The sequence below is a fragment of the Bemisia tabaci genome, chromosome 4, assembly GCF_918797505.1.
Source record: "Bemisia tabaci chromosome 4, PGI_BMITA_v3".
In the NCBI taxonomy this organism is placed as follows: Eukaryota; Metazoa; Arthropoda; class Insecta; order Hemiptera; family Aleyrodidae; genus Bemisia; species Bemisia tabaci.
In genome coordinates, this window is record NC_092796.1 from 822,010 (window position 1) to 847,017 (window position 25,008).

Sequence of the window (25,008 nt, forward strand, 5' to 3'; positions counted from 1 at the left end):
ATTTCTTGGAAAAATATTCATGACAGTTTTTAAAAATAGACATTTTAATGAAGTAAATTTGGCAACTCTCGAATGTTCATACCGTGTTTCTTCTTAGTACGGCAGCTATGCTTTCATTCTTGCAGCTGAGAGTGTCAATGTGGACCACGATCGGAGAAAGGTTCTTTCGATGGTAATCAACGGCGGTCCACACCTCGTTGATCTAATGAAGTGGACGGAGCTGATTGTAAGCAAACGGGACTTACCTTCATCGAAAGTTTTGAAAAAAGGCGTATATACTCTAGTTTCGCTATTAATTCTTCTAAGTTTCCTGCGCTGTTTTTTTTCTACCATAAAAATACATGCATGAAGCCGTGGTTTAACGATTTCGTTTCACGCATTTTTATAGAGTTACAAAATGAAGTGCAATGAGTTTCAGAGCAAGACGGATGGAGGAAAGCCTTTAGCTCAGGTCATTGCATTGAAACACTGGGGGCTGGGGGACGATATTTTTTTAAAGGATAGGAAGCCTTCAGATCAGGTCATAGCATTTAAATACTAGGAGGTAATATTTTTCTAGGGATAAGATAAGCGTCATATTATTTTGATATTTTCTGGAAATATTTTAAACGCGTGAAGAAAATTCATGAAAAAATTTAAGAAAAACAATTGATTGCCGTATTCTTAGAAAAATAAAACATAATCGGAAATTCGCAGCATCCTATTTAGATATGTGCATTTTTTTACTTCAAAATTTTTGACCATCAACATTTGGCCAGGCTGAACATCTTAAGAGGTTACATATCTTATCGTGGATGGACATAAGGTTGACTTGGTCATTTCTAGTTCATGATCAGAACTCACGAGAGAAACGCAGGCTGGGATTTATTCGGGATCCATTCATGTGCGTGTTTAGTCGGCTCGTAAGCAATTAATAAACCATCCATCGCAAATCGCATACCACTCAAGCCACGAATCAAACCGAGACTCCCTTGCCAAGAATCCCTTTATTCTCCCCCCAATCCCTTCCCTTATGGCTCAACCACCACCTACATACTGTAGTACCAGAGTTCCAATCGATGAAAGCCGATCTCACATTTCCCAAATGGGAGCTGAAAATGGTTATAGGACGTTTCATAAATTTGTTGTCCGGGCAGCAACTGTTATTCCTGGTAATTTACTTCCACCCGTTTTTTTGGCGGGGTAGTTTTTGTCTATACTTAACAATTGAGGGTTTCCTTTTTTCTTCTTTTTTTTTTTTTGGTCAATTGAAAAAAGATATAATTGAGATTGTTGGATAAAATGGGGAATCGTCAATTCCACGAGGAAAAATTCACCATAACTCTCTACACCTCTTTGGTTCAACAGGACTTACTTATCTTCCCTAATCTATATCTACATCTAATTCCATCTTGTTACATACCTAACCCGGATAAACCTTTTGATTCCCTTCAGCTGAAGGCTCTTAGATGTTTGCTGTGTACGATAACGTCGCGACGGCGGCGCCGGCGTGCCGCGGCGATTCGATTTGAAAAGCACGAAGTTCCCTCACAAATTAAATCGATCAACGACGACAAAAAGAGAGTCGTAGTCGCAAAACATACTAAGTCCTAGTATCTGTATTCAATAAAGTTTAGCATGATTTTTGAACTTCATTACAGAAAAAAGTGGCTTGATTCAAGCAGTATATGCACAAATTTTTACGCCGAAAAGATTATCTCATGAATCGATAAAGAAAATAATGCTTGCTTAAAGAGGAATATACGCTTGTATAAAAAGAAAAGTCACTTACATCCAGCAGAAGCCCGCTTATTACATTTTCAATTCAAAATAAAATCTTCTTGGCAGCATACTTAAGAATGCCCCTGCTTAAATCTAGTTATTTTTTTCTGTAATGATTTTCAAAAATTATGTTAAACGATATGAAACACGGATGTTAGGACTTAGTGAGTTTTTAGACTACCGCTCTCTTTTTGTGCCGTTGTACCTTGATTAATTTTGCAAGGGCAGCTACGTACTCTTAAAAAATGTCTGTCATTCCTAATATGTTGGAGTGCTTTCGATTTCGTATGATACTGTGCATCACCTGACGGCCGGCCAGCGCGATGCGTGCGTTGGCGCCTGCAAACCTAACAGGGATACTTCAAGCATTGCGCACTGCGTGAAGTATCCCTTTGGGTTTGTAGGAGCTATTGCGCGTTTTGCGCTGGCAGCACGCCGCTCCGCTCTGTGTTAGGCTTTAATATTTAAACTTGCGGAGTCTGCGTTTTTCAGCTCACGATTTTGAAAAGTTTGCACGCTCTGCAAGTACTATTCTCATTTGAATTGATTTTATAGATAGTCAATTCTCAAGTCTAAAAAAAGGTTTCAGTGGAATTCGCACGAGACACGACTACTAAAATCATAAAAAATATAATGCTTATTTTGATGATCCCTCGGGTATTTTAGGGGTAAAATGCTCCGGATGGACGGGATGCGGTATAGGATTCCATGGAGCCCCCACCATCAAGAATCTCTTACAATGGGTGAATGCTTACACAGATTGGTTTTATATATGTACAAATATAATTCGGTGATCTGTTCATTTTATACTCCAAAATTGCAACTATGCATTACAATTAAGTTAACAACTTTGCGTACACTTTCCTGGTGGCTTCGTGATGTAAATAAACTATTTCGTAAAAAATGACGGATGTTGACTTACATATTTTTATCTATAGATTTTCTTGATTTCACATTTGTAGTTTTAGACAGAAATCCAGTGAATCATGTCATTTTTCTCACCCATATGTGATGAAATACCCGATTTGACTATGTGCCCGCAACATAAGTAATCCCATCTGTTACGGTCAAGAATTTCTTTAACTGGAAAAAAACCTCGATACAGATTGAGTTCACTCGTGTTCAAAATGCTAAATGTTGGAATAGGACAGGATAAGGGAGAGAGTAAATCCAAATAGCTGAGGAAAGGTGAGGCGGTAAAGCCGTTTCACGAGAATACAAACGTGCATAACCAGAACAGAAAATCCTCCTTGTAGCTATCAGCTCCAAACGCTTTCCTCCTAACTCCTTTGCTTCTGATAGCTTTTCAAGTACGTGTAGAATCTGCCTTTATATTAAGATTGATACACCTCGCTCGAGGAGCCAGTATCGCTCCAATAAGTCTACGTTTTATTGGTGTTGAAGTATTTTACTATGTTTCTTCATAGTTTCTCGATGTTGCTGAGATGTATTATAGATACATGCTGAATTTGTCTACCCAAACGTGTTTAGCACATTGCTAAGGAAGAGCCAGAGACAAGAGTAGCCGTGAATCAGAGCATGAACGCAGCATTCGCCTTCAGAGGTTGCCTAATGTCACAAGACATTATTTATCATTAATACCACGCTGTAAGAAGAATACATCATTTGCAGGAGAGTGATGAATAACTTTCTTTCAAATTTTCAGATAAATTAGATTAAATCGTAAATAAAAATATGTAAAACAATTAAAGAATAATTGATTGAATTTTTCCGATAGTTTAAGTTTTATACCAGAAATTTGGCAACGTCTGAATTTTCCTATGACCTTCTCCCTCAGCGCGACAGTATGTAGGAAAGGAGATTGAATTCAAAAATTGAGAAATATCACGGAAGATCGGGTTGTAAAACTTCAAACTCGGTTAAAAATTTTGGTTTTTTATTGTTTTGGTTCCCGGTGTGTGTGCGGCGCATTTCTGAGTCAGAGCGCAACAATATATCGCAATGAGTGACTGAGTCCAAACAAAAGCAAGTGTGCGTCATACTGACTGATGAAAGTGAGGTGAAAGAAACCGAGGGTGTTACTATTGCGGTATGACGTCAAAACCCCGACTTTTCAAAAAACGTTGATATCTCGGTTAATGGTCGGAAAGTTGCTGTTTGGGCGGATCTTGTTATCTTTAGCCAATCTACAAGAACCACGCATCAAATCACGATTCTGTGACCAGCTAAACTGACCTATTAATAAGCGGAACCGCTGATAATCATTTTAAAACTTTTTAGGAGACGGTCAAATTGATGCATCATCCTCATCAGTCAGGTTCCACCCATAAGTGCAAACTCTCATTCTTTGGTTACATTAAAAAAAATTGCATGCCTACCTGTGCCCATACCCTCACTTTTACCTCCATTGTAGGTGTGCGGCACGGACTATGAGGGGAATTCGAGCCCACAATTGAAATTGAAAACCTGGGTCACTGATTTCAAAATTTATTGGCCGATAACTAAGCCAACTCTAATAATCCAAACTTTACGGTTTGTTCTGTGATAATTGCCCCGCCGCCACCAGCAACCCCCCCCCCCCCCCACCGCCGCCAGCACCCCGGTCCGTCGGACCGGAAACCCAGCGAGCTCGCCGAAAAAGCAGAGGCCTAGATTCAATTAAAGTCAAATGACAACTCGACTAATATCGCGGGGCGCCGGTGAAGCAGCGCGGCGGTATTTTAGCCGAATAACTCTGCATAATTGGCGCGCGGCGGAGCTATTGGATCGTTTCCGACTCGGCGGGTTGCGGCCAGGAGCCGTGCAGGCGCTGTTCGGCGAGTTGCGGTCGTGCCGCGCGGGTTGCAGGCCAAGGTTCCGCCGGGCGTCGCAAAACATAAACTAACCGTCTTCGGCGGTATCCGTTGTCGACGTCGGAAGAGCTGAATACACAATCAGCCGAGAGACGAGTCAATTTACAAGTATAATCGAGGGGCATCGCGTCACACAGGAGGATCCGGGACGAAATGATGAGAGATGAGTTGAAGAAGTGAGAGCCGCAGAGACTTAATTGGACCCATTTCTGCCGAACGGAACTATGTGCATTAAGACATGAGCCCTGAGACCCATAAAAATATATGCATAACAGGGCTCACGTCATAATGCACACAGTTCCGTTTGGCAGATATACGTCCAATTGCATTACAGCGATTCGAGGCTTGAATCAAGGAAGTGTGTTTCGCACATAAATTTTCAAAAATTTGCTCGAAAAAATCACAACAATTCTGAAATAAAATTACCAACCGATTCTGAATAAACAAATAAAATGTTAAATGAGACTTTGCAACAGTTCGTTGTAATAAAGCATCTTTGGCACAAATTGAGGCGCTTTTCGGTAAATGGACGTATTACTTCCGATGCTGCAAAGATTGTGCAACGTTCTCTTGTTGCTAGTAACTTATTCGACAGTTCTGTTAGGCATTTTCTCTTGAATCTACTCCGAGTTTTCCTTACTATTGTAAGAAAGTAAGTCGACTGTGATTGAATTTTATCCGTCGCAAACGATATAAACAATTGCACAATCTCAGCAGCATTGCAATCAGCCTTATACGCCCTTTTACCGGAAAAATCCTCGATTAATGTACAATTTGGCCACCAGAATGCAACTTGAAAGCACGTCTTTTCGTCAGTAAGTTGGTCTCATACAAAAGCCATCATTTTACTGATCTAAGAGGTGCCTGGCATTCCGTTCAATGACAAGTATGTCATTTCTGAAATAAGTCAATAAAACTAAATCACTAAATGCAGTCAACTTATAACTTTTCAAAAATCAACGTCTATTTGCGGTTAATTTGGCGCAGATTTGAGGCTGATGATAATCTCATCGGCTTCGAAATTGACGTGTATTAAATAAGCTTGCCATCCGCAACTTGCCCCGTGGATTTAAAGCTAGTTCGGGGAAATTCGGGGCTAATGATAATCTCCTCGTGGAAGAGCTTTTTCGGATTTGAATTTTATTAAATAAGCTTGCCGTCCGCAACTTAGTTATCAAATTCTGCCTTTTGGTATCGAGCAAATGCTCTGCGCGTTCGAGGAGACTTTTTCATCTCTTCCCAGTCCCGCGCAAACCCACTTCATAATTTCTCTGCGGGTTCAGTGGTCCGGAAAATGATACAATTAAAAGCTACGCCTTCTGAAGCTCCGATTTGTTGGAAAGCCGATTTGCCCCCCCCCCTCTCCCCCCACTTATCCGCAGCAATTCCCGGCTGCTCACTGACAAAAGATATTATTTCGGTTCCTTTCGCATTTTTTCCGGTCGTTGATCAGTAAGTAGCATCGTGCCTCTATCAATCGTTTTAACTTGCCCTTTATATTGATATCAATTTTCCTTTTGTTTTTTTTTTTCATTTCTCTCTCGCGCTCTCTCTAGAACAGTGAGCGATTCGCTAGCTGAGTAAAATGCATTTCACTGTATTTTAAAATTAACAATTGCATCATTCATTTTTCAAATAATCACTTCTATTCGACCCTTCTACGCTCAAGACCTCCTTTATGAATTGCTCTTAATTATACCCCCTACAAGAAATTTCTAATTTTGCCCATGTCTTGATCTGCATCAACTTCAAGAAGGATTTCGAGCGATGTTTTCATTCAGTCTCTTTGCAATCTTTGTATGCATCCACATAGAATGACCACCGTAACTCAGTATCTGGGATTTAAAGCAACCGCTATAAATCCGTTTTTATAGACGCAAAACGTATCCGTGTATTCTTCAATACTCGAGATTTTGGCTTCAGTTCAGCCTATCTCTACCTGTTTGTCTCAGTTTTGTCATTTGTAGCCACTGTGTTTATCCCCTTAAACCTCTGGCCACTTTCTTCACCTCGTCTGCCTTGATTTATTTTAAATTGCTATCTTTGATCAATGCAAACTATCAAAGGTAATGGGAAATCCATTTGAGGGTCCTGCACCCGTCATTTTAGTCTTCAGGCTTTACTGGAGAAATGATCATTTAGCGAGTTTCTCGAATGTGAAAGATTATTTGATTGCACAAACTATAACATCGAGCTTTTGGTAGGTTCTTTCTCTTCCACAATGGCGCACTACAGTCCCTTGTGGGCATTTTGTCGTTTCCCGCACGAAGGGACGTAACTCCATTCCAAGGTTGCAAAATAGACTCAAACAACTCAATTTTGTACGAAGGTAAACCTGTATAATTTTTGTCGAAAATTTGTACGATTTTTGCATGTGATCAGAGGAAAATTCCGTGAAAGTTTTGGTTGGAAATTCTCAAAATTCTCCTGGGTAAAATGCAATTTGTGCGGAAAAATCTTACAATATTGAAATGTAGTTGCGTTCTTTCATGGAGAAACGATTTTTTGTCTCCAGAAAAACTTTTGGAGACACACCGTCCTATCTTTAATGTCCTTTTTTCCAAATGTATTGTTAAGTTACCAATTTTATTTGTCGATTTTCGCAATAGCAAAATTAAACCGTGAGTGCGCGCTCTGGGAGGCGTTTTTGGTGCTAATGTTCTTCCGAGTGTGCATCTGTGTCAGCAGACCAGGAGGAGAATCGAATAGTTGTTACTTACCTTAAAAACCGCGCCGCGCTATCCTAGTTGGGATTAGAACCCACACCTCGGGATGGAGATGAAATCCGAAATCCAGTACTTTACCACTAGACCAGCGAGGTTTGGTATAAGTAGGCCAGTAAATTCAATCTCTTGAACCATCGCAGGCCTCTGAGTCCGTAATATGTGTTTTTTTTGCGGATTCTTATAACATTTGGTACCAGAAAAAAATGTAACCCAAAAAATTCGAATAAGACGTTACTTCTCTGAACAACTGCATATACGGTCCAGGAGCCACCGGTCAGAATAAGACCTAGCTGGCAAAGAATAATTGTGAAACGGCCAATTTTTTTTTCTTTGTGGGGGGCGGGTTCAGTTAGGTCCACGAATGTCTCAAATGACAGTCTTCAAGATTAACTAGCCGCACAAGTAAGACAGTACGCTCTCAAATAAAATTACACAATTTGCTAATTCAGCAAAATTAAATTGTACAAATAGCTTTTTTACCTGTTATAATCGGAAACATGACGCTACATCCGCAAAATATCATGTAAAAACAGCAATCTATTCGATGGTGAAAATCGGAATATTGAGATTGCTAAAGTAGCAATTGATTTTCGTAAGTTTCGCAAAATAATTAGTAAAAAGAGCAAAACCATACGCTAATGCGGCAAACATTTTGCAAATCTAGCATAAGTTTTAGCAATAACAGCATAAACTAGTAATGTTATTTTCCCAAAATTATAGTTTGCTATTTTCGCACAATAAACTATTTTTGCTGTTTTGTCATTCTCGCCACGAGGGTGGGCATTTTAGCAAAAAAAGCGAATTGCAGAAATCGCAAACCATGTTTTGCCATTTTAGCAAATATTTTTGTTCCTTTAATTTTTTTGTAATTTCTTTGGCATTCTGCTATCATCAATCTCATCATATCATCAATTCTCTCAACTTGACCAGAAAAATTGGATTCTTTGAGCTTTAGATGAATCTGATAACATTTAACCGAACAACTACTTATGATACAAAAAAGAGCAATTAGACTTTTAGATGGAAAAAAAATTGATTACCCATGCAGGGAGCTGTTCGTGAAGTATAAGATTTTGACTGTTTTTAATTTATATATTTATGAAGTAATCAAGCAAGCCATCAAACACAGGATTTTAAATGAGACACACATGCACCCAGCGCATAACTACAATACAAGGCATAACTTCCACGACCAAAGAATAACAAAAAACAGAGAGGGAGAAGCGTGTTCTCACAGAGCAGTGGAAATATTTAACATATTATCCCCATCACTGCGGGAGCTTTCAAGACAGAGGGAGGCACAGTTTTCCTGAAAAAATTAAAAAACTCTCGCCAAAAAAGACCTTATTATTCCTTTAAGGAATTCTTTAGTAACCCAGTTTAGATTTTTTGTAATCATTATGTATATATGTAGATCTATATGTAGATGAACCATAGATAGTTTCTTTCACTTGACAATGTATCATAGCCACATGGCTTTATATGCAAATAAAATAAAATTATTATCTTAATGGACCAGGATTTGGAGTATATTCACGTCATTTTGAATTCTCCATTTTCCGTTATCCACTCTATACGCTCCTTAGAACCTTTGGATGGTTCTTTATTCAACTATCCGCAGTAAGTTCTGGTCTCTTTTTTTTTATCAGAATCCAAGCTTTATCTTCATACTGGGGGGGAGGGGGCTGTCCCTTGACCGCTACGCTGCGAGCTTCAAAAGGTCGCTTTGCGGCCAGCGAGATCGTCGAAATCGCCTGTTGGCAGTTAATGAGCAAATCATTTTAATTGAATGACAAAACGATGTTTCAAAGAAAAATTTCCCGCCAAACAATATTCTTAATGACATTCTCCGTACTCTGAATTTTGATTCCTCCTTTGGATTTAGACCTTTGGACCGTCGAACTCTCGTTGCTCAACCCGTCAATCGAGCGTCTTAAAAATGATTTTATTAGAATAGAGTGGATTTTATACTGGCCTCGTGAGTGTCTTATACATTTGAAATGTATGATCGTTTGTGATTAAAACTTATTTTTAATCAGTTTTCAGATTTGCGGCTTGGCGCAAACTGTATTGCCACTTAGTATGATCGCCACAAAAGAAAAGTATCCCTCTTGCAGGTACTTTTACGGGAAAGAGAAAGAAAATTCAGACCTCTTGACGCCTCTACCTGTTGGCTTAGTCACCCCCCCCCCCCCTAAAAGTATATTTCAATTGAAAACGCCGTCGCAAAGTAATTGGTGCGGGATCTGTGAGGTAGCCACGAAAAAGTACTTTAAGGAATCAAAAACTTTTAAACTTTTGAATCCACAGTTCTACGTAAAAAAAAGAAAAAAAATGGTTCACCTGTAGTCGGACAAACTCTACTTTTTTCATTTTCCGGGGAGAACAGGAAATACCCCTCTCTCAAAGGACATGAAACGGTTCAAAGCGAAAAGTTACGGGCGACAACCAGCAACCGCTCAAACGATTACGCAAATAAATTAAGGGAGTTTCCTACTATGCTAGAGGAAAATGCCATTTCAAAACTTCGATGTTGTCAGATTATTCGCGATAAAAAGCAAATTTTCCTAAAAAGTTAGTTAATTTTTGGGTAGAACTTCTCAGGAAATTGTATTCGCAATTCAATCGAGTATTGCTGAAAATTTCATGGAAGCAAATGTTATTTCCCGCAACAATGGAATTGAACAGAGGGAAGATTGGCAACATCTTATACACCCAGATAGGACGTTTAGCCTCAGCGCACGGCCATGACCCGGCACCTCTCGACCATGCACGCTGCACATCGTCGCTTCGCTGATGTAACGGCGGATTTTTGTTTATACGTGAGCCTCATAGAGCATAGAACTGTTGGAATGATAGAGCTCATCTCGAAATGCATTTACGCTCCTACATTACCGGAACGGCAGCATATTCAACGTGTCCATAAGCGCAACGACTCCACGGACGTCATCTAGTGGTCCACGCTCTGCAATCGCAGTAACTTTAAAATCAGGATCGTTAAATGAACCAGGAAGCGCGGCCCGTGTTTTCCCGACGAATAAAAAAGTAAAACTACGTCATGAGTTGCGGGAACTCGTCCCGACGAAATGCTTCAGGACCCGGAAACAAATAATTTCAAAAGTTTTTAATGAGACCACCCGTCGCCAACCGTGGCTTATGCCAACCAACCAGAGAAAACTACCATGCTTCGTACCAACATTCAAATTGCGGCAAATTTCCAAGTCGATAATTAAATGACAAATTTTGAAAATCATTCCCGAAATTTGCAGACATGCAAGATCGAACTACGAATGAAACCCTACAAAATGTTCAAACGGAAAAAATTCATAAGTTTTCGAGCAAATTTGTACTTCCTTGGTGGAGATTTGACGACGTCCAACCGCTATATGACGTTTTTCTTTACAAAAGCGGAAAAATAAAACCCAGCAATTGTATTGTACGACTTTACATCCGAGAAAATCAATTTGATTTGGTTATAAAAAATGGAGCGGGAGTGACATAAAGCGAACTGTCCACCGGGTCTTAAATGCTCTAAAAAAGTAACGAAGCGAGGAGAAAAGAGTAAGATACAACAACGACAACGAAACAACAATCGGAGGGACAAACAGGACGAAAGAAAGAAAAACTCCCATAAATTAAATAAAGGATTGAGACCGTGAGTTTCTTAAACGTGCAGGGTTCACCCGGGACTGTGGAGCCAGTTCAAATGCACAGGAAGCACGTTCCATAAAACAATAGCATATTTCCCCCGTTAGTTTTGTAAGCAGGAACATTACGATGAAATTAAGAGGAATTATTTATATTTATTGCCGGGCGATGAGGACTGTTTTCTTTCTTTGCGGCGCGATGCGGTGGAGTTTACCAATGAACATGGATTCACGGGAAATCAATGGTTCTTGCGTGGGCCAAAGATTTATGATTTCATTTATGATTTCTTCAACTTAAAATTACACGAGGAAGATTATGGTGTCTCTAATTTTGCCTTAATTAAAAAACTAATATAGATTCATGTGTAATCAAGAGAGCATAGTACTTGACTTAAAAAATGAAATAAGAAAAAGTAAATATGCCTAAACTGAAATTAGGATTGTCTTTCATTTCTTGTAAATCTATGAATATCCATACGTGAGACTTGCACATCTGTCAGATGGGCTAGAATCCAAAGATTTTACTTCATTCTGAAGGAGGGATAAATCTATTAATTTTCAGTTCCGACAAGATACAGCTGAACGTATCTGAGAGAACCGTCTGCTCGACAAAGTAACGAAAAATAATTTAGTTTAAATAGTGGCAAAAACATTTGTCATTAAGTACAAGACAGCAGGAGTTCCCCCTCTTTAACGGGATTTTTTGACATATAAACAGACAAGAGAGTGAACCACATCTCAACGCCGCAAATTTTTTTAATACATTTTGTATTTTTTCTGGAAAACTATAGCCATCCCTAACAAAACTGTTTACCAACTTCTAGGCTGATATCATGGAAAAAATTTTAAAAAAAATGAACCGAAATCGTACGGCTGTATTTTTATTAAAATCTGGATTGTTCTAGTCATTTTGCAGTCTCGGGGTGGACCCATTTATTTTTTTCCTCTAGAAAACGACAGGTTATCCTTGCTGTTTTATCTGAAATAAGGTCAATGTTTGCACGGGACCTAAGAGAGTGGTTTCTGTGAAGACTAAAAATTCATTGTTCTCGACCCAACTTTGGAAAAACTGCTTTCCGCAAAAATTAGAACTTGACGCTTTTTTCCTCAGACAGTCACAATTTCCTCACATTTGCTGCTTTTGTGGGGCCGTTCAAGTATTAAGTGACGCATTTTTCCCAATTTGTGACTCCCTTCCCCTCCCTTCTTCTAACGCATCCGTAACGCAGGTATACCCCCCCCCCCCAATGTTGAATTATGCAACGCTGGTCTGACCCCGCCCTCCTCCTCCTATATTCAAAAAAGTCACTCGGGAAGGGCGGGATTTTCAATATTTTGCACGTATTTTTCAAAGTCCTCCCCCCTCCGGCTAGGATTTGTTGCGTAACACTGGGCTTGACCCCCCTCTTCCCTTGTAACGCAGCGTAACGCTGGCTCAAACCCCACGCCTTCCCCCTAAGTGCGTTACGTAATACTGAAACGGCTCCCTTGGACTATTTTTCAGTTGAATAACATTGATTAATGGAGTTAACTACGAATTTGTTACAGGTTGCGGGTGTCTCCGTGACGTGAATCTGGAGATTAAGCCTTCGATCGTACAGCGAGGTCACGAGACGACGCTCTTCTGTCACTACGATCTGGAGGACGGAGCGCCCCTCTACTCCGTCAAATGGTACCGAGGCAGGCACGAGTTCTACAGGTACTCGCCCACGGAGAGACCATCTACTAAGATATTCCCTTATGAAGGCATAAATGTCGATGTGAGTACTACCATTCTATAAATTGCACCGAAAATGTGTATTAGAAGTTGATAGTCGGCTGGAATTTCTAGAAAAGATAGGGTCCGCAATGATGGAGTGCGTCAAATCATGAAAGTCAAAAATGGCATCGTATTCGACGTCATGACCAAACAGCTTGTCTGGAATGGTCATCTTTATAGGGTGACGGAAGGAAGACTGCCGAAGAGGATGCTTGATTGGGTTCCTCCAGGGAGAAGACGAAGGGGACGCCCAGTGAAAGGGTGGCGACAGGGGGTGTTAGAGAAAATGAGGGAGTGCCAACTCCCTGAAAGGCTTTGAGAGGATAGGGGACTTTAGCGGCTGAGGGTAGCAGAGTGCCACAGAGCGCTATGAAGGCGGCTTCTCGTATATAGATAGTCTTTTTGAATGGAATTAAATGTTTGATTGAATAAAATATAAAGGATAAAGGCTGTGGAAAAGACGTGAAGACATTAAACAACCTTTACACCAAATAAAATTAGGATGTTGAATTGACACCCTGATGGTTAAGAAAATGTGTGACGATCTCAAAAAGCCTGTCTCAACTGTCCCTAGGTGTTAACTTCAACATTCTCAGGATATCAGGGATAGCAGAGAGAAACATTTTGAAGTCGTCGCTTCTTTTTCAAACAACCAAGATGGTACCTTGTGCAACTCCTTAATTTTTTCGGTGGAATTGCCATTAAAACAAAAAATCACTTTTTTCTTCCAGAAATAATTTGTTGAGAAGCGCGATTCAATCGATGATTAGACATCTAGAAGTGTCCGCAATCAGTCAAAATTAAAGATTAAGCTTCGTAATTTTGTTTTAAATGTCTACTTACCCTATGAGTTTAATTTCTTTTGAACATGCGTATATCCGTAAAGAGCAGAATGCAATTAGCGCAACGTGGAAAGATTCCACTCCACTCTCATACCGTCACCTTCCAGCCATAGTATCAGAGGCGCCATGCGACGCTTAAAAATTTCCGCCGCCATTTTTTTTTTTTTTTTTTTTTTTTTTTTTTTACTGAAAAATTGTTTAACGAAGATGCCGAAAAATTCAGTGAAATTTTCAAACAGATTCAATCAACAATTTCTCTGTGAAAGAAAAAAAATGGCGGCGAGAATTTTTAAACGTCGTATGGCAATTGTGATACTTTAGCCGGAAGGTGACGATATCACTCGGGTTTTCCAAGGGCAAAATAGGTGCCGGAGTAAAAGCTCAATTTATAAATTTCAGTAATGAGGCACCTAGGGCTCATGAATGAAAAGTTTTTGAAAATTGTCAAAAATAAAAAGCTTTACTAACCCATCAAACCCTTCGAAAATCAAACTTAGCTCACCGCACGGGACCTGTTCATCGGTGCTCCCCGTAATCTTTTCGTGGAACTTTCGCGATCAAAAGCTGCTTGCGTGAAACTCAGAGAAGAGCTTTTATTCTACTCCGGCGTCTCCTGCGGGAGGGAGGGGGTGGGTTTGCTAAGTGTTGCCGCCATGACTTGATTACGGGCCGCGGTCCGGTCGTGCCTGTAATGGCCGGCCTTTTCTTTCCGTCCTTTCTTGACCGCTCCGTGACGCGCTGAAAGCTTTCCACTTTCGCACCTCGCAGTTCTCCGTCGCCTCCTTGCGGTTTCTCGCCGAGTTTCGAATGATGTCAGCTTCAGACGTCGTCACCGGGAAAAATCGGGTTAGTCGTCCCGAGGAAAATAGGCCATTTTCCGTGACGCTGCATGAGGAAAGTACTTGTCACGTTAGGATAGCACTAGATCATGACAAGAAGAAAAGTTAAATCACTGGAGGTCATTTTTAACTATCAGGATTTTACAATGTTGATGATAAACACCTCCTAGACGCGTCTGATCACACTGCCTTGAATGCAATGCGGCTGTGTATCTGTTTATATTTGGTCTGTTAAACAGCTATACAAGTCGAACGACGAAACCACAAAATCAGTCGACGGTTTTGAAGAAACCCATGTCATCCATTGACAGAGCTTGAATTTTAAACTAAATTTGGAGGTATTTCATGAGAATAAGCTTGACTATATCAAACGCTGGCTAGTTTTCTCCTCTTTCGGTAGTGCAATCCGCCAGTTTTTCGGTCGGAAAAAAAGTCAGGACTTTTGAAAATCACGGAAACTGACACGGAAACAAAAATCTGCTCAAATTTACCGCCGAGAAAATTTCCTTTTGAATCAATAAAAACAATAATGCTTGCTTAAAGAGGAAAATTCGCTTATATAAAAAGAAAAGTCTCTTCCATCAAGCAGAAATCCGCTTTCATTCAGAGGTTTCATTCTTGATTCAAAATAAAATCTTCTTGACGACTTATTAAGATTGTTCCTACCTGAATCGCGTCACTTTATCCTCTAATGAAATTCAAAAAATGTGCTAAACGTTGTTAAATTCGGATGCTAGGACTTAGTGAGTTTTTGGACTACCGCTCTCTTTTCGTAGTATCTTAATTTATTTTGCGGGTAAAGCTCCACACTCTTAAAGGATGTCTGTAGGTCTTAATATGATGGAACGCCTTCACTTTCGTATGATACTGTGCAACACCTCTGATGTGAAATAGTTGCTTGAGGCGCCGTGGCAGGCTGCGGCGCGGCGGGCGCCCGGACAGCGCATAACGCGCACTAGCGCCTACAAACCTAACAGGAATACTTCAAGCATTGCGTAATGCGTGAAGTATCCCTTTGGGTTTGTAGGCGCCAATGCGCATTGCGCGCTGGCCGTCGCCCCTCATCGTGCCCCGGCGTCTTAGGGAACTATTTCACAGCACGGGTTTTGCACAGTATGTTTCGCGCAGTATGCACGTTTCGCGCTGCCAGCACGCCGCTCCGCTCCGCTCTGTATTAGGCCTTATTATTTAAACTCGCGGAGTCAGCGTTTTTCAATTCATGATTATGCAATGTTTGCACGCTATGCATGGATTATTCTCATTTAAATCAATGAAAAAAACATATGTTTTGAAGAAAAGTGCAATGTGTATTTTGTAAATATTAAGGCAATTCCGTATTGAATTTAATGATTTCCAAGGCACTATAATTTTTAATTTTTTCTTTTATATTCTGTGCTTTTTCTTTGCTGCAATGTGGTGTATACGCGCAACCAAACGCTCAAAATTGTTTAAATGGGTTAAGACCAAAGATTCCGTGCTTCTTGGTTTTTTTCCTCTTTTATTCATTTTTTTATTGTTCTTTTCAACATAACTACGGCTCATTGAGATCAATATCCATGCCGTCGCTTGGATAAAGTTTTAAAAATATTTGCCAAGTTTTAAGCATGTAAATGTTTTTAAATGAGAAATATTTCCATTAAAAAAGATAGAAAATAAGAGGTATATACAAGGTATATTTTATATCAGAAATTTTTAGGAGAGAAATCAAATTAAATATTCAACAATGACCATTTTAAAAGATGAATCAAAAGAAAAAAGTAACATTCCTCAACACATTCAACAACTTCTCTCTCAATTTTCTCATTTCGATATTGTCAATATAATTTTACAGATGGACTAAAATATAACGCTTGAACCAAGTCACTGTTCCTTATTTTACGCGTGTTCATAAACCACTGGACAAAAAATCATTGACGGCATGTCCTGAAACCCTTTTTTTAATGTTTAAATGTCTGGGACAATTGAACAGCGTCATCCGGCCTGCAAGAAGCGTGTAAATGCTAAAGAGGGAAAGTGATTGTTTGAAAAAAAAATGAGAGAGAGGGGAAAAAATAAAACATAAAAAAAAATCACTTTCCTTCTCTGCACTTTACAAATCTTTGCGCGCAAAATTTTCATGGATACTCAGCTTGGAGCAAGGCGACGCTCCACTTTAAAGCTAGATAAATTACCGACAAATTTAAATTAGCCGTGAATTTCATTTTCATTCCCGACGATCCGTAATCTCGATGACTGAAGCCCTTCCTCTCGGAGCCATGGAAATAAAGGTATCCTAATTGCAGACTGGGAAATAGAAACGTTCGAAAAAGAAAATTTAAAGGATTCATTAAGAAAGTGATTTATGGTGGTTTTCCTCAGATCCTTTCCTCCGAGATTCGCGCGTTTCTTCGGTTTTATCCCTTCCAGTATTTAAATATAAATCGAGAGACGCCTTCCACTTTTATCTTATTTTTGGAGTTGACCCTGTGCAACCTTTTCTCAAACGTCCGGCCTTCTTTCCTCTTCTCTCTCATTGTATAGTTTTGAAACATTTACTTCGTTATTAATGAATGACGTATTAAAAATATAACATCATTATCATCATCAAATGCTCTTTATAAGTGCAAAAAAAATCTTCAATACTTGGATTTTGTTGCGGTTTTTATCTACTGATAATTTCGCTTTTCTGACAGGTTAATTGCAAGTGAAGAAACAAGGTCGAACCCTGTCACAATCCTGCAACACTTTTGTGATGGTCATTAATGTATTTTCTTGCCTTTAAATATCATTTGATGATGATGATGATATTTTCAAACCAGGGCTTCGCATTGAACCGTTCGCCTGTTTTTATCCTTTTCCTCTTCCAGATAGCCTGGTTCATAATTGTATTTGGCATCTGCTTTGTCGTGTTCTTGTAACCAAAAACTTCATTATTTTACGCCTGCAGAACTTGTCAGTTCATTAAATAAATCTAATTTTAATAAATATGCGATCATTCTCCGCAAATAACTCATCATGTTGTAGTTTCCGGCAGCCGTGCGCAACGTCGAGACAGGGCCCGATTAAAGAATCTGGCGCCGCAAGCTAATGATTTCTTTGCGCCCCTCCTCCCCCCCCCTGTTCCTTTTCATTTTGCCTCCGGGCCCAGAGAAGGGGCGCAGGGCGCATAGACTTACCTATTGCAGACATTTATTCCGCTCCTGATGACGAGGATTTTCCTTTTTTTCTCCCTTCACAGTCTCGATAAAATTCAAAATTTGGCGTCCCGAAAAAGCTCGCGCCCGAAGCTTCAGCCTGGGCAGCCTGTGTGGTAATCGGGCCTTGTGTCGAGATAGAGGATGTTCGCCAATACTAAAATAAAACGGATCCCACTAACAAGAGCTCTCTACAATTGCAGTTAATTGTTCTCGAGGCTGCAAAAAAAAAAAAAAAAAAAAAAAAAAAAAAAAAAAAAAATACCGCCGGACGAAATCATCCCACTATTTTCGAGCAGTGTCACTAAAAATCTCTTAGCAGCAACATAAGGATAAAAGCTCCGGAATTTTGTCCCTCCGCCCCGACACATAGGTTGGACAGCTTTATAACAAGCAATTCGTCACTTGGCTGACAAATGGGCGTAACTACACTTTGAGATGAGCCCGAGAATGCATTGAGTTATATGGACAACAGGGTTCATCTTCAAGTGTAGTTACGTCTCCATATCAGGAAGCCGACGAATTGCTATTAACCGGGAGCAATAATGTGTAATGCGGACTACAAATAGAATTTACGGAAGAAATGGGTTAAAAATGTTAACGTTGGTCCAGAGCCAAGTTTAACGAGGGTGAAAACGTTTATACAATACTTATTATTGTCCCTCTAGAGAATATCTCGCAGAAGCCCCGCCAAATGGTTCCTTCTCGTAGGCTAGCGCACCATGAGATCAATCTGAGCTTGATTGATGCGTCATATCGAACAATGCCGCCTATTTGCAAACTGACGATTTCACAGAACGAAGAGAAAACTTCGCCATTTAAGTCATTTTAAGGTTAGATTTTCAATTTTTCATTCATTACGGGGTCATTGAAGCGCTCCCCTTCAAAGTTGGAAAAAAGCTAAAGTCATCAGCATGCGTATTTTATACTATAGGATGCGGCAAAGTCGCAAACGCGTGCTTGCCAAAATTATTAGCTAGACGGTATTGTTCGTTCGCCCTCAATATGTAAGGTAAAAAAAGGGAGCACCTCTCTGGAGCTTTTTGCAAAAGCAGAGGTAGGAAACTAATTCGGCATGAATGTAATCATGAGTGGCGAGGCGTGAGTAATCGATTATCGATATATCCCCATTTGAAGCTGTGGCAAGAATCAATTGTTAAGGTGTTCGTTGTGAACACCCTGTTTATTGATCCTTTTCCACAAGTTTAAATGGCAGAACAATCGATATATCGCAAAGCACGCCACGCCACTGGTAATCATTCACCAAATATCGGCCTAACTGCATATTGGCGGATTTTTTTTCATCATATAAATTCTCATTTCAAGATATTCTGAAATAATTTCATCTCTCTAAACGTTCTGTGAATTTTTCCTAGGCTGTAATGAATACATTAGTAAAAGAGCCTCGCCAAAAAGTGGTGTTTTTTAGCCCCTTTTTGTATACCCGAGTGGGTCAACGGGACTAGGCTCAAATGAAAGCTTATGGTAAGGCAAACTTCCATGTAATTGATCAACTTGAAGTGACCCCTCGTTTAGGCTGTACAGCGTAGCCAATTTTCTATTTTTATGCGCTATACTCTTGGAATACTGGATCATCATGGTTCAACAGGCTAGTACACCCGAGTTAGTCAACAGGACAAGGCTCAAACGAATTTAGCGGCGCGCCAGGCAGGGAGATCGCACGGGACGGGACCCGAGTAATTGCTGGAGTGTGGCGCGCCTTCAATCCGGCTGGCAGCAACATGCTTACACCCGTGGTCGAATAGTTGTATCACTGCGCCTGCCGTGAAAGAGTTCAAATATCCTTTCCTCCACGTGTAAGGAAGCGTATTTAGCTCCGGCTGCAACGTTGCAGACCTCAAATAATGTCTTATCTTTAATCATTCTTGTTACGAAAGGCAAATACAGTTTTTCTAAACAATTTCCGCGGATTTTCTTCAGTCGCCGGAAACAAGGCAGTATTTTACTTATTCCTTAGCACCCTTCGGAGCCGGTCTCCGACATTTTCCACTTCTGGGCACCCCCAAGCATGAAGGTCTAGAACCGCCTATGCTTAGTTGATGAGCCAAAACAAGAGATATAATCGAGCAACGCCTAATATAGTTCGATTTATTCTCATTAATGACGTACACATTCGCTTCAATTCATTCGGACTTGTGAAATCTGAGTTCGGGATCATCTTTGCGTATCTCACCTAAAATATTAAAGTAGCACATTTCAGAGCCACGACGAGAAAAGGTGAAGTTGATTTAACATTCTGGATACAAACTAAGTGTGCAAAAATTTATGAAATGATAAATTACTCGCTAGAGCGGTTACTTAGGAATGACAGTAGATGTAATACTTATTGCTGAGGCGGGTAATTCAGCTTTCATTAGTTCTCGCACACTCTTTCTACGTCCAGAATGTTAAATCAACTTTACTTTTTTTCAGTGCAGGATAGATATCTCCGTCGTGCTTCGTGAAATTGTGTGTAATCTTTGGGTAAAATTTGAAGGAATAACCATGTAACGGAGTGGTTTATTCCTATACCTTGTTTAAAGCTCCCTTGCAGCTTGGCCGGATATTACCTCTGGTAAGACTCGCTTGGGATTTGGCGAACATTTCATGGCATGGCATCTCCGTCGGGGGACAACATGCTAATGAAATAGTTGACCAGTGACACGGACGATATGATTGGCGATCCTGCAGCGGAGAGTGAAAAAAGTTTAGACATTATTCAAATTGGAGGCCATCGAGCATCGCGACCTCCCGCGGGAAACGACGGAAATCTGCCGAGTTCTCTTGTCAGCGCTGCCCGAATTCGCGTCAAATTAACAATATTCCCTCCGATCCAGATCGGAAATTGGCTATCCTTCGACCAGTGTCGCCTTTTATACACTGAAAAAAAAGTTACTAACTATTAAAATAACCCATACCGGACATACCGTCCGCTATGGGCTCAGAGGCCAAAACCTCCGGATGCTGGAACCGTAGCTTCGATTGCTCCGAGTGCTATGCCCGGAACGCGGGCGGTATGTAGATATAGCCCGTAAGTGCGGCTTCCTCGGCCGGAGTTTTTTTTTCAGTGTAGGTTGAAAATACTGGATTGCATCCGTTTAAAGGCATGAAGGACAATATCCGAGCAAGAGAACTCGGATAGAATTGATTATTGATTACGGACTCAAACGAAGAAAACCCAATGCTACCAATTGTAGAAATGTGCCACTGGTGTAAGTCCTAGACAATCCGACATCGCGGTTGTTGAGCTTTTGGCGAGTCTGAAAATGTATTCTGTTTTACGGCTTTTCTCCTGTGTTAACAGAGAGAGCAGTAACAAACAAAATTCTCTTCAAAATTCGATTAATCTGGTTTTATGACCTGCCTGATTCAGCCATCAAAAGAAAGCAAAATGCATGCTATTTGAAAAAAGAAAAAAGAAATTCAAGGATCAGGGGATGGCTCCAATGTACGGACGTTAAATAGCATTCCCCGCACGAACCTTTAATTTATTATTACTAGAAAATAATTTAATAATTATTTAAGATATGGTAACATTAAAACCTGTTGACAGTGCAGAATGGAATGAACGATGCACAACTCAACTAGAGCTGTCAGCTGTTTTGACATAGCACTCTATCATAAAGCGTAAAGGGCTCATGTTATATGGTGAATGGGTACTTCGAGCACGCAAACCTAGGCAAAATTTTTTGAACGAAAACTTGAATTTGACATGAAATCAAAATCAAGTTGGACAGTTTCTCGAAAAAAAAGTATCTAAATAATGTCAAAGAAAAGCGTAATATCATTGCAGAAAGTGCTACGCACTAAAGATAAATATTCGTAAGCAATATTCACAAACAAATAATACAAATATAAAATGTTTTTCCGCCACAAAAAATGGTAGAATTCCCATTATGCAAAGTGGGGATGCTAAAATTATGGCGTGTTACAATGTAACCGTGCAGCTTCGACAAAATCGCCGGAAAAAGCGTCCACAACGCGTCACGTGGTGAACACTCAAAAAAGGATTCTAGGAAGCAGTGCAGGAGTATAATTGACGTCATTCCAGACCAGATTATTTTGCGAGAAAGGAGAAAGTAGCTCGTGCTGTGTAGTGCAAATCCCTAGCCTTTCCCGTCAACTAACTGTACTGTATAGCTGTTTGTTCTCTCTCAAAAATGTGACCACGCAAGCATGCAGAAGATAGCACAAACTGCTGCATTGCCTGGCATCAAATACATAAAGTCAATTTCATTCAGTCGAATGTAAAATTCATCGATTTTATCCACATCAACACGATTTCGTTGATTCTTGTGGATGATTTATCCTAACTTTACGCGGAAAAGAGATTTTTTTTCGATAGCATTATCCGCTAAGACACTTCTAGGTGCATTTTCTGAGAGCTTCAATATCTAGGTTCCTATTCTCTCCGGCAACACAGTTAAATAGACCGCGTTGAGCAGAAAGGAACTAAGTCACATCAGCTATTGCCAAATTTAATTGGGCAATTTCATTCTTTACGAGAGAACGTTTGTGCGGATTCCCTTGAAAATTTTAAGAAATTTGCTTCGCACTAAAGAGAAATACAGTAAAATTTGCACGAAAATTCGCTTAATCGTTTTCATGTAAAGAATTAAATTGCCCAATCAAATTTGGCAATAGCTGAAGGCTTGATTCCTCTCTGTTTAACGCGGTCCAGTTAAATTCCTCCAAACAGGACCGACATTTGGTTTTTGTTCGACCTGAGGTGACTCATGCCTTTTGGCAACTCTGAGTCGCCTTCATCTAAATTCGTGTAAAGAGTCGAATCGTGACAAATAAAAATACAACATCTTGAATCGAGTATTTGTAATAATATGGTGCTTTCAAATGGAGGCAAAACAGTGTAACGAACTCACGAGAATCCATTGAGCCGGATGCAACCCGACATCGTGGCTGTTGAGCCATCGACGCCACTGAAAAGTTATTTTGTTCCATAACTCTTGAACCATGATTCCGTTCCGGTCAGTTACTTGCCGTCTCTCTATCATGAATGTTCTTCATTAGCACATTTTTTATTCCAATTATTCTCCCTCCTGTAAAGTCAATTGGATTAAACATTTGTTCACTGCGTTCGATTTCAATTTGAGCCGCTTGGAATATTGTGGAGTTTTAGGGTTTCACCAGCGCAACAATACATATCCTCATGACTAATCTTTATTGTTATTGCCTATGTGCTGTGCAAATTTTGATTTTTCTGCCTTTTTTATCCTCTCATCAGTATTGCCGTGCATATTGAAGAATGCTGTATAATTATTCAGACGTTGCCGAATTTCTCGTGATAAAAGCCGATTTCCTTCGAGATTTTCTGCATATTTTTCATGTCCGTAAAGTTAGCACACCACTTTTAAAATTTTTAAATCTTCTCTGTAGCTCACCTCAAAAATCATTCTCATTGTTTTTTGCTCAGGCATGTACCCCTCAAAAATTGAACTTGAATTTTCAGAGAGGTCATTGACCCCCGCACCCTAGTTTCTTCAGATTAAGCTAAAAATGGTGTCAAACGACGCAGAATAATTTGCTCACTTTTGATCAGGCCTTTGTTACCGTTGCTAGATTCCCTCCCCAAAACGAATGGCAGCATTTTGGGGCACATCAAAGGCAGGGATGACTCCAAATTTCTAGCAGGGACGACATGTCCATACTCCCCCTATACAGGTGCTCTACGTCTCCCGGTAAAGTTACTCTGTATCATGAACTTCTTATAAGTTGACTGTATCATTTGGCCAAGATAAGTATGAGAAACACGTCTAACCCTGTTATTCGAGAAGATCCCAAGGGAGGACCCTGCCGGTCCGTGTTCTTATCCGAACAATACGGTCGAGCAAACTCGCAGCTAGCTTAAGCCTTTGTGTCCTGTAAAAGTCGGGCACCGCAGCTGCAGCGCAAAGGCCGAGAAGAGTCCGGGGACCAGTCGATGTCCCGAGATATGGTTGCGGAATGCCAAATCTGATATCGCAGTGAAGCTGTTGCCGAACTTCGGACGTGATAAGCCTTTACTCTCTCGCTGAGGAAGAACGTTGCATGAGCCTTCAGACACTGCCGAACAGAATACCTGTATCCGGGAGAGTATTGCCATCTCAACCATTTTTCAACATAAAAAGTTCGTCGCTCTCTGATTGGTCTCCATTGGATCATGGAGCCCCAAAGCCGGCCCAATGTAAACAAACCCCAACCCCTCCGCTCCTAGTTTGTCTCAATATAAACAACCAAGATGGCGACAAAGTTCTACAAAGTTCTAGACGCGATTTTGGATGCTCTAGAACTTTTTTTATATCCATTCTGAATTGAGTTCGGGTCGAACTTTAATGGATATTTTTGCCGAAAATTAACCTTTGGGTGTGATTATCATTCATTTCTCAGCCGATAGTACGTGTTCCTCTGGGTCGGGTTTGTTTACATTGGGCCAACTTTGGAGCTCCATGATAGCCTAAACCTGATGAAAAAATCAGAGAGTGGCACAGAGATGGCAATACTCTCCCGTATATAGGTATACTCTACTGTCGAATCCCCTTGGATAAAATACCAATTTTGAGAAAACCTTTTAATTGTTTTTCTTCCGCTTTTCCAGATAATGGGTCAGTTGCGCTGGTCCCAGAATCGTGTTTTGATGCTTGATTATTGCAGATTACCTAAAAATAATAAGATCTGTTCAAACAACTCTCTACGTTCAATATCAATGGAGATATAGTGCTTTGAGAACTTCGTTTAAGATGACACCCACCGCGGTAGTGACACCCTTGGTTTCTTCCACCTTGCTTTCATTTGTCAGCACATTTTCACTGGTTACTCGACGTGAAACTCGGATGGAAGTAAGATGGAAGAAACCAAGGGAGTTACTACTGGGTTGAATGACGTTATAAACCGAATTTTTCAAAGCGCGATATCTCGGTTAATATTGCACGTGGAAATTTGCTGTTTGGACGGACCTTATTTTTATTAGCTGGTCTACAATAATCTGGTAAAGTCAAAATGTTTTTACGGAGTTGTTCTTTGGCATAGCAGCCTAGGCGTGACTATATCAGCACCGACAATTCTCGCATTATTCGAAAAGACACCAATGCGGGAAGACCTTTTTGCAGTGCGACGAGGTTGTGGGAGAGGCTCAAAGTCGGCTGTGCTTTGCATTTCGCAGAGTCTTTTCCAGCTGCTTTCACATCCGACTTGGCGAATCTAAAGTCTTAAAGTCTGCATCCACGACAACAATCTTCCATACTGCCGCGCCGTGCTAAAAAAATCGCACAAAAACATTCGCATAATGTCAAATTTTCTCTGGAAAAACATACTTACTTCTGAAGAAATTTGTTAACTGTGCGGTGTAACCAGAGATTTTTTGTAAATGGGCGCGAGGGGTTTTAATCTGTAATGTGCGATTATGCCACAATATCAGTGCATAATACACTCAGATAATCAGACCGTGTTTAGCA

General features: G+C 40.3%; 1 protein-coding gene across 2 annotated transcripts in view; it reads left to right on the top strand.

Moving 5' to 3' along the window:
* Window positions 1-25,008, top strand: part of LOC109031242 (uncharacterized) — a 196,079-nt gene that overhangs the window by 135,061 nt on the left and 36,010 nt on the right. For both annotated transcript variants that reach the window (XM_072299116.1, XM_019042652.2), the window contains one exon: window positions 12,496-12,707. In XM_072299116.1, coding sequence (XP_072155217.1) covers window positions 12,496-12,707 — 212 coding nt within the window. The remainder of the gene's footprint in view (window positions 1-12,495; window positions 12,708-25,008) is intronic.